Here is a 9,987-nt window from a genome sequence, read left to right as displayed (position 1 = left end):
TATGTGTGCAGATGGTCTATCGCACACCTTATATATACCCTCCAAACCAGCACACGTCACGTGACAGTCTTCATGGGCTACGCGCTGCCGACATCAAATGTAGAAGGTGGTAATAATATTGTGACTTGATGTGTGAGTGTAGATAAATATACACACTTATTATATATAAATAAACTAGTGCTGCAAACAAAAAAATTGTCACAAATACAGCATTTTCAAATCGTGGCTGGGATGTAATGAAATCCGAGTTCGGACTTCATTAAATATTGCCCCATATTTGCAGTCCAATTTGAAGGAGGCATAGAAATAACACAACATATGAATGTAAACACTTGTTTTTATTAGCTGCTTTTTACATCTTAATCATCCACATCATACCCAGTGTGTCTTCCTTTGAACACCATTATAGATTTCATCTTCCTCTTTTAATAATCTACAAAATGAATTTGGATCTTTGATATCCCTTCCCTATTTCACATTGTGGATAACAATTTTGTACATGGCTCATTCGTAGCCTTGACCATGGTACTACCTCTGCGGTTGTGGCCATGAGCCCAAGCATCCCCAAGCACATCTGTGTTGTGTCCCTCAAACATAAAACATCTTAAATTAACTTATGGGGCGGGATGTAATGCCGCCTGAGTTCGGCCTACATGCATGATGTAGGCCGAACTCGGGCGACATTACATCCCGCCCCTGATGTTTTTCTAGAGACAAAAATGTTTCGTCTCATACGTATAATTCTATCATATGTAGCACAGTGTGTGGATTAATACAGTAGATCTATGTTGTTAAGGTCGACATGTAATTAGGTCGCATAAGATTTCCATTAAACCGCCCGGCAGCTTCCCAGGCGACAGGATCGTATGCGATCCCAGTCATGCCTGTGGAATCCAAGATATCTATAGTGCAGTACTTCCGATCTAGGGGCTCCGATCCGATGCTCACGGGACCGAAAGGTCAAAATCGGATGAAATCGGGCAATATCGCACTAGTGTATGGGCACCTTAAGGCTTACTACCTTGGTGGCATTTTGATATCTGTACTCCAGGGACTTCGTATATTGGCATTGGATCCAGTGGGCGGGAGTGTTGAGCACCAGAAGTGATTTTTATCATGCTTGCTTTCCCTTTATTGAGTAGAAGAGTAGGGTGGTTCTGAGCACTGCTTGGCAATGACTTATGAAACTTTGTATATAATGACACAGATGACAGAGTCTGTGTTCGTGCAAACACTAATTCATTAGAACATGTGCACTCACACTTAAACAGTAAAATAAATCATTACAAATATTAAGGGAAGACAACGCACCAGTTAGTGAGGAAGATTGAAAACAACAGCTGAACAAAGTGTCAAGTGACATTTGCAAAGACAGAAAAGGGTAAGTAAGGGATTGTATGTCTGGTAAAGAAGACAGACAGAGGAAGAGTCTAATAACTCTAAAGCCTGAGACATGTTCCAGTTGTTTCAAAGCTTTTGTGCATCTTATTATTCTGCCGCCTGATAAAAGCTGCATCCTTCAAAGCCATGTTTGCTACAGTAAGTTGGCCTTTTGTTTGTAAATAAAATTAGTCTTTTAACATTTATTTTAATAAACAATTGAGATTTCATAACATGTATGGGATTTAAATACAGCCTAGAAAACAATCCCAATATGCAGAGCTCCTGCGGTCAGAATATGATAAATTTTGCACTCACATTTACCACCACTGTGGTCTGCAAACACATGCGGTCCTCCATTTATACCGGGCATGACACAAAAAATATTTACACCATGGTCCTGCACTGTTATACTTTTGTTACAGGTATTTACTGACCATATGCAGAAACATCACTAGCAAAAATATTGCTGCATTTTGCTAATTGTTCATATTTTTTTTCCTTTTAAAATGGCCGAAGAGAAGCACTGAAATATAATATTGTCTTTGGAAAAGATTAGGAAGGCACTGTTTTAATAGTGTAATATCCCCTTTCCATTTTATACTATTCCATATTTATATGACTTTGTTCCGGCTTTTTCCTATTGCGCCTCTCGTCACACAGAAATGCAGCAATCCTGTATATTTCTATCATGACTGTCAAAAAGTTCTTGCAAATGAAGAAGACAATTGAATCATTATCCACGCCCTCCATAGATGCCAAGTAAATACGATAAACAAGGAAAGGTCCGTCCTGCATCCCCACAGTGATGACCAGAGTCCATACCTGAGCAGTGCAACATGAGGTGACAGCTGGTCTATTTTTGTCAGGTGATGTCTGTGACTCCTCATCGCCCGGTGTTTTCTGAGATGGTAGTGACACATTTTGTGTGAGCACTATTGTGAATTGCATGATTGCCCAGCTAAACAAAATCAGTCCCACGATTGCTAAAGGAAAGTTGGTGTTCACTGCTGGGTCCTTGATTAAATCTAAAACATCCAGGATGTCTGCACCTAAACCAAGGTACGTCAGAAGTAATTGAGAGAGCTGGTCTCTACTCATCTGACCTTTTGGCATCAGCCAACGTCCTATGATAAGAACCAAGATCAGTAACTGTTCCAAAGCTTGTGCCTCAGTGGAGTATTCTTTGTATTCCTAGTGGGAGAGCAAAACATTTTGTTATTAAGGAAAAAGGAAATAAATGTATAATACCGATATAGGTGGCTGATCCTGAGTTGCATGGATTTCTGTTCATGAATACGAACAGTGAGTTTAAGATTACAGTGCATGCGCAGATGCGGATTTACGCATTTTGCTTATGTCCATCCTATTTTGATTCATATTGAACTTGATGAATCTGTCTTTCCATGAAATTGGGTGCTCTGTGGCTGCAACTGGGCGCACAGAACTACTCTTTCTTGTGAGAGTATGTTGGGCCTAATTCAGACCTGATCGCATGTTCGCACAGCAGCCGATCAGGTCTGAATTGCACCAGCTCCGCAGTGCGCCGACACATGCCAGACAGCCGACAGCTGTCTCAGCCCTGCGATTGCCTCTCCCTGATTGACAGGCAGAGGCAGTTGCTGGGCGGGAGGGGGCGGGCTGACGGCGTTTTGCCGCCGTTTATGGGCGCTGTCCGGGCTACGCAGGCATACCCGGCCATTGTCACACGCAGTCTCTGCGACCCTCACAGTGACAAGTAACTACTGCCAGCGCGCAGGAGCTGTGCTTTCAGGGAGCTGCTCCTAAAGTACAAAAGCATCGCTGCTGTGCAATGCTTTTGTGCTTTTGTACTTGTGCGGGGGGGTCGGGCCTGACATGTGATAGCCCTGTTCTGGGAAATTTAGCACATCTATGATCAGGTCTGAATTAGGCCCATTGTGTGTAGTGGAAGCATACACTGACTCTGGACTTCTCCACTACGGCTTTATTTTGGCAATGTAACAGCAGACCTGTAATCATTACACAGTAAATGGTCATTGTCCTGTCACTGAGATTTGCTCCTTAGTCACCGGTCAGCTTTCCTGGAGTAGGTCATACAGATAAATGGCCCAAACAGCATTTTATACCTTAGTTTTCTCCTTGCTCTCCCAGTTTGAGAGGCAAGTGACACACCCATCTTGCCTTCATAAGGAATTGTTTTACACCTGCTCTGTTTTGATCAGTAACATGCCTTCAGCTGTGCCAAGCTGCAGGGAAAACACACTGAAATCAACAAGCAGGTAAGGCCATGGCCATAACCAAGGGGGGGACCTAGGGGGGCATGTGACCCGGGTGCGGGATTAGATAGGGCGCTGGGATCCGTCTGCGTCTGACACAGCTGAGAAGGTAGTGGAGGAACATGGGATTTGTAGTCATGTAGTCATAGACTTTAAGCAGTAACAGATAGACTACAAATCCCATGAGGCATTGCACCCTGCAGTAGTCAGTTATCTTCAGCGGCAAGCTGAAAAAGTACACCAGCCGCCTGCCCGCCCTAGCTGTGAATGTTGTCATGCTGCTAAAGGGGGGTACTCACGGAGCGATCGCTGCTTAAAATCTAAGCAATCTGACTAGATTGCTTAGATTTTAAGCACGATCGCTCCGTGTGTAGCCCCCTCAGCGATAGCGATGCGCAGCCCCGCGCATCGCTATCGCTGCTGCTAGATTGGCCTGCATGCAGGCCAATCTAGCGGGTCGCTCACTTCACCCGCTGGGTGAAGTGAGCGCCCCCCCCCCCCCGTCTCCCCCCGCACGCTCAGCACAGATCGCGCTGTGCTGAGCGTCGGGAGAGATGTGTGCTGAGCGGTTCGCTCAGCACACATCTCTCTGACATCGGCCAGTAAGTACTGGCCTTAAGCTTTCTCCAGCCCCACACAGCATTGCATTCAGCGGGGAATCACTGATAGCACAGTGATTGATGGTAGCAGGACAACATCCTTCACCTTGTCTTAGTAAAGAGGGAGGTAAAATACAAACACACACACTCACTCTGACTTGGTGTTAACCCCTGCAGCTCATTTAAACTGTAGTATTCTTAAGCTTACATATATTGCCTTAAGCTATAATGCTGATAGTGCCTATTTTCACCACCATGACAGCTACAGATCATATATATATATATATATATATATATATATATATATAAAAATATATATACACTGCTCAAAAAAATGAAGGAAACACTTAAACAACACGATGTAACTCCAAGTCAATCACACTTCTGTGGAATCAAACTGTCCACTTAGGAAGCAACACTGATTGACAATCAATTTCACATGCTGTTGTGCAAATGGAATAGACAACAGGTGGAAATTATAGGCAAGACACCCCAATAAAGGAGTTGTTCTGCAGGTGGTGACCACAGACCACTTCTCAGCTCTAATGTTTTCGGCTGATGTTTTGGTCACTTTTGAAAGCTGGCGGTGCTTTCAATCTAGTGGTAGCATGAGACGGAGTCTACAACCCACACAAGTGGCTCAGGTAGTGCTGCTCATCCAGGATGGCACATCAATCCGAGCTGTGGCAAGAAGGTTTGCTGTGTCTGTCAACGTAGTGTTCAGAGCATGGAGGCGCTACTAGAGATGAGCGCCTGAAATTTTTCGGGTTTTGTGTTTTGGTTTTGGGTTCGGTTCCGCGGCCGTGTTTTGGGTTCGACCGCGTTTTGGCAAAACCTCACCGAATTTTTTTTGTCGGATTCGGGTGTGTTTTGGATTCGGGTGTTTTTTTTCCAAAAACCCTAAAAAACAGCTTAAATCATAGAATTTGGGGGTCATTTTGATCCCAAAGTATTATTAACCTCAAAAACCATAATTTCCACTCATTTTCAGTCTATTCTGAATACCTCACACCTCACAATATTATTTTTAGTCCTAAAATTTGCACCTAGGTCGCTGGATGACTAAGCTAAGCGACCCTAGTGGCCGACACAAACACCGTGCCCATCTAGGAGTGGCACTGCAGTGTCACGCAGGATGGCCCTTCCAAAAAACCCTCCCCAAACAGCACATGACGCAAAGAAAAAAAGAGGCGCAATGAGGTAGCTGTGTGAGTAAGATAAGCGACCCTAGTGGCCGACACAAACACCGTGCCCATCTAGGAGTGGCACTGCAGTGTCACGCAGGATGGCCCTTCCAAAAAACCCTCCCCAAACAGCACATGACGCAAAGAAAAAAAGAGGCGCAATGAGGTAGCTGTGTGAGTAAGATAAGCGACCCTAGTGGCCGACACAAACACCGGGCCCATCTAGGAGTGGCACTGCAGTGTCACGCAGGATGTCCCTTCCAAAAAACCCTCCCCAAACAGCACATGACGCAAAGAAAAAAAGAGGCGCAATGAGGTAGCTGACTGTGTGAGTAAGATAAGCGACCCTAGTGGCCGACACAAACACCGGGCCCATCTAGGAGTGGCACTGCAGTGTCACGCAGGATGTCCCTTCCAAAAAACCCTCCCCAAACAGCACATGACGCAAAGAAAAAAAGAGGCGCAATGAGGTAGCTGACTGTGTGAGTAAGATAAGCGACCCTAGTGGCCGACACAAACACCGGGCCCATCTAGGAGTGGCACTGCAGTGTCACGCAGGATGTCCCTTCCAAAAAACCCTCCCCAAACAGCACATGACGCAAAGAAAAAAAGAGGCGCAATGAGGTAGCTGACTGTGTGAGTAAGATAAGCGACCCTAGTGGCCGACACAAACACCGGGCCCATCTAGGAGTGGCACTGCAGTGTCACGCAGGATGTCCCTTCCAAAAAACCCTCCCCAAACAGCACATGACGCAAAGAAAAAAAGAGGCGCAATGAGGTAGCTGACTGTGTGAGTAAGATAAGCGACCCTAGTGGCCGACACAAACACCGGGCCCATCTAGGAGTGGCACTGCAGTGTCACGCAGGATGGCCCTTCCAAAAAACCCTCCCCAAACAGCACATGACGCAAAGAAAAAGAAAAGAAAAAAGAGGTGCAAGATGGAATTGTCCTTGGGCCCTCCCACCCACCCTTATGTTGTATAAACAGGACATGCACACTTTAACCAACCCATCATTTCAGTGACAGGGTCTGCCACACGACTGTGACTGATATGACGGGTTGGTTTGGACCCCCCCAAAAAAAGAAGCAATTAATCTCTCCTTGCACAAACTGGCTCTACAGAGGCAAGATGTCCACCTCATCATCATCCTCCGATATATCACCGTGTACATCCCCCTCCTCACAGATTATCAATTCGTCCCCACTGGAATCCACCATCTCAGCACCCTGTGTACTTTGTGGAGGCAATTGCTGCTGGTGAATGTCTCCACGGAGGAATTGATTATAATTCATTTTAATGAACATCATCTTCTCCACATTTTCTGGATGTAACCTCGTACGCCGATTGCTGACAAGGTGAGCGGCGGCACTAAACACTCTTTCGGAGTACACACTTGTGGGAGGGCAACTTAGGTAGAATAAAGCCAGTTTGTGCAAGGGCCTCCAAATTTCCTCTTTTTCCTGCCAGTATAAGTACGGACTGTGTGACGTGCCTACTTGGATGCGGTCACTCATATAATCCTCCACCATTCTTTCAATGGTGAGAGAATCATATGCAGTGACAGTAGACGACATGTCCGTAATCGTTGTCAGGTCCTTCAGTCCGGACCAGATGTCAGCATCAGCAGTCGCTCCAGACTGCCCTGCATCACCGCCAGCGGGTGGGCTCGGAATTCTGAGCCTTTTCCTCGCACCCCCAGTTGCGGGAGAATGTGAAGGAGGAGATGTTGTTGACAGGTCGCGTTCCGCTTGACTTGACAATTTTCTCACCAGCAGGTCTTTCAACCCCAGCAGACTTGTGTCTGCCGGAAAGAGAGATCCAAGGTAGGCTTTAAATCTAGGATCGAGCACGGTGGCCAAAATGTAGTGCTCTGATTTCAACAGATTGACCACCCGTGAATCCTTGTTAAGCGAATTAAGGGCTCCATCCACAAGTCCCACATGCCTAGCGGAATCGCTCCGTGTTAGCTCCTCCTTCAATGTCTCCAGCTTCTTCTGCAAAAGCCTGATGAGGGGAATGACCTGACTCAGGCTGGCAGTGTCTGAACTGACTTCACGTGTGGCAAGTTCAAAGGGCATCAGAACCTTGCACAACGTTGAAATCATTCTCCACTGCGCTTGAGACAGGTGCATTCCACCTCCTATATCGTGCTCAATTGTATAGGCTTGAATGGCCTTTTGCTGCTCCTCCAACCTCTGAAGCATATAGAGGGTTGAATTCCACCTCGTTACCACTTCTTGCTTCAGATGATGGCAGGGCAGGTTCAGTAGTTTTTGGTGGTGCTCCAGTTTTCTGTACGTGGTGCCTGTACGCCGAAAGTGTCCCGCAATTCTTCTGGCCACCGACAGCATCTCTTGCACGCCCCTGTCGTTTTTTAAAAAATTCTGCACCACCAAATTCAAGGTATGTGCAAAACATGGGACGTGCTGGAATTTGCCCAGATTTAATGCACACACAATATTGCTGGCGTTGTCCGATGCCACAAATCCACAGGAGAGTCCAATTGGGGTAAGCCATTCCGCGATGATCTTCCTCAGTTGCCGTAAGAGGTTTTCAGCTGTGTGCGTATTCTGGAAACCGGTGATACAAAGCGTAGCCTGCCTAGGAAAGAGTTGGCGCTTGCGAGATGCTGCTACTGGTGCCGCCGCTGCTGTTCTTGCGGCGGGAGTCCATACATCTACCCAGTGGGCTGTCACAGTCATATAGTCCTGACCCTGCCCTGCTCCACTTGTCCACATGTCCGTGGTTAAGTGGACATTGGGTACAGCTGCATTTTTTAGGACACTGGTGACTCTTTTTCTGAGGTCTGTGTACATTTTCGGTATCGCCTGCCTAGAGAAATGGAACCTAGATGGTATTTGGTACCGGGGACACAGTACCTCCAACAAGTCTCTTGTTGGCTCTGCAGTAATGATGGATACCGGAACCACGTTTCTCACCACCCAGGATGTCAAGGCCTCAGTTATCCGCTTTGCAGTAGGATGACTGCTGTGATATTTCATCTTCCTCGCAAAGGACTGTTGGACAGTCAATTGCTTGGTGGAAGTAGTAAAAGTGGTCTTACGACTTCCCCTCTGGGATGACCATCGACTCCCAGCAGCAACAACAGCAGCGCCAGCAGCAGTAGGCGTTACACGCAAGGATGCATCGGAGGAATCCCAGGCAGGAGAGGAATCATCAGAATTGCCAGTGACATGGCCTGCAGGACTATTGGCATTCCTGGGGAAGGAGGAAATTGACACTGAGGGAGTTGGTGGGGTGGTTTGCGTGAGCTTGGTTACAAGAGGAAGGGATTTACTGGTCAGTGGACTGCTTCCGCTGTCGGCCCAAGTTTTTGAACTTGTCACTGACTTATTATGAATGCGCTGCAGGTGACGTATAAGGGAGGATGTTCCGAGGTGGTTAACGTCCTTACCCCTACTTATTACAGCTTGACAAAGGGAACACACGGCTTGACACCTGTTGTCCGCATTTCTGGTGAAATACTTCCACACCGAAGAGCTGATTTTTTTGGTATTTTCACCAGGCATGTCAACGGCCATATTCCTCCCACGGACAACAGGTGTCTCCCCGGGTGCCTGACTTAAACAAACCACCTCACCATCAGAATCCTCCTGGTCAATTTCCTCCCCAGCGCCAGCAACACCCATATCCTCCTCATCCTGGTGTACTTCAACACTGACATCTTCAATCTGACTATCAGGAACTGGACTGCGGGTGCTCCTTCCATCACTTGCAGGGGGCGTGCAAATGGTGGAAGGCGCATGCTCTTCACGTCCAGTGTTGGGAAGGTCAGGCATCGCAACCGACACAATTGGAGTCGGACTCTCCTTGTGGATTTGGGATTTCGAAGAACGCACAGTTCTTTGCGGTGCTACTGCTTTTGCCAGCTTGAGTCTTTTCATTTTTCTAGCGAGAGGCTGAGTGCTTCCATCCTCATGTGAAGCTGAACCACTAGCCATGAACATAGGCCAGGGCCTCAGCCGTTCCTTGCCACTCTGTGTGGTAAATGGCATATTGGCAAGTTTACGCTTCTCCTCCGACAATTTTATTTTAGGTTTTGGAGTCCTTTTTTTACTGATATTTGGTGTTTTGGATTTGACATGCTCTGTACTATGACATTGGGCATCGGCCTTGGCAGACGACGTTGCTGGCATTTCATCGTCTCGGCCATGACTAGTGGCAGCAGCTTCAGCACGAGGTGGAAGTGGATCTTGATCTTTCCCTAATTTTGGAACCTCAACATTTTTGTTCTCCATATTTTAATAGGCACAACTAAAAGGCACCTCAGGTAAACAATGGAGATGGATGGATACTAGTATACAATTATGGATGGACTGCCGAGTGCCGACACAGAGGTAGCTACAGCCGTGGACTACCGTACTGTGTCTGCTGCTAATATAGACTGGTTAATAAAGAGATGTAGTATGTATGTATAAAGAAGAAAGAAAAAAAAACCACGGGTAGGTGGTATACAATTATGGACGGACTGCTGAGTGCCGACACAGAGGTAGCTACAGCCGTGGACTACTGTACTGTGTCTGCTGCTAATATAGACTGGTTG

General features: G+C 46.7%; 1 protein-coding gene across 2 annotated transcripts in view; it reads right to left on the bottom strand.

Moving 5' to 3' along the window:
• Positions 1-319: 319 nt before the first annotated feature.
• The window catches only part of LOC134966380 (transmembrane protein 26-like), a 208,130-nt gene continuing 198,462 nt past the window's right edge, over positions 320-9,987 (bottom strand). For both annotated transcript variants that reach the window (XM_063943060.1, XM_063943061.1), the window contains exon 4: positions 320-2,574. In XM_063943060.1, coding sequence (XP_063799130.1) covers positions 1,984-2,574 — 591 coding nt within the window. In that variant the 3' untranslated portion in view covers positions 320-1,983. The remainder of the gene's footprint in view (positions 2,575-9,987) is intronic.

This window comes from Pseudophryne corroboree, chromosome 10, assembly GCF_028390025.1.
Source record: "Pseudophryne corroboree isolate aPseCor3 chromosome 10, aPseCor3.hap2, whole genome shotgun sequence".
Taxonomy (NCBI): Eukaryota; Metazoa; Chordata; class Amphibia; order Anura; family Myobatrachidae; genus Pseudophryne; species Pseudophryne corroboree.
This window is presented reverse-complemented; position numbering and strand designations above follow the sequence as displayed.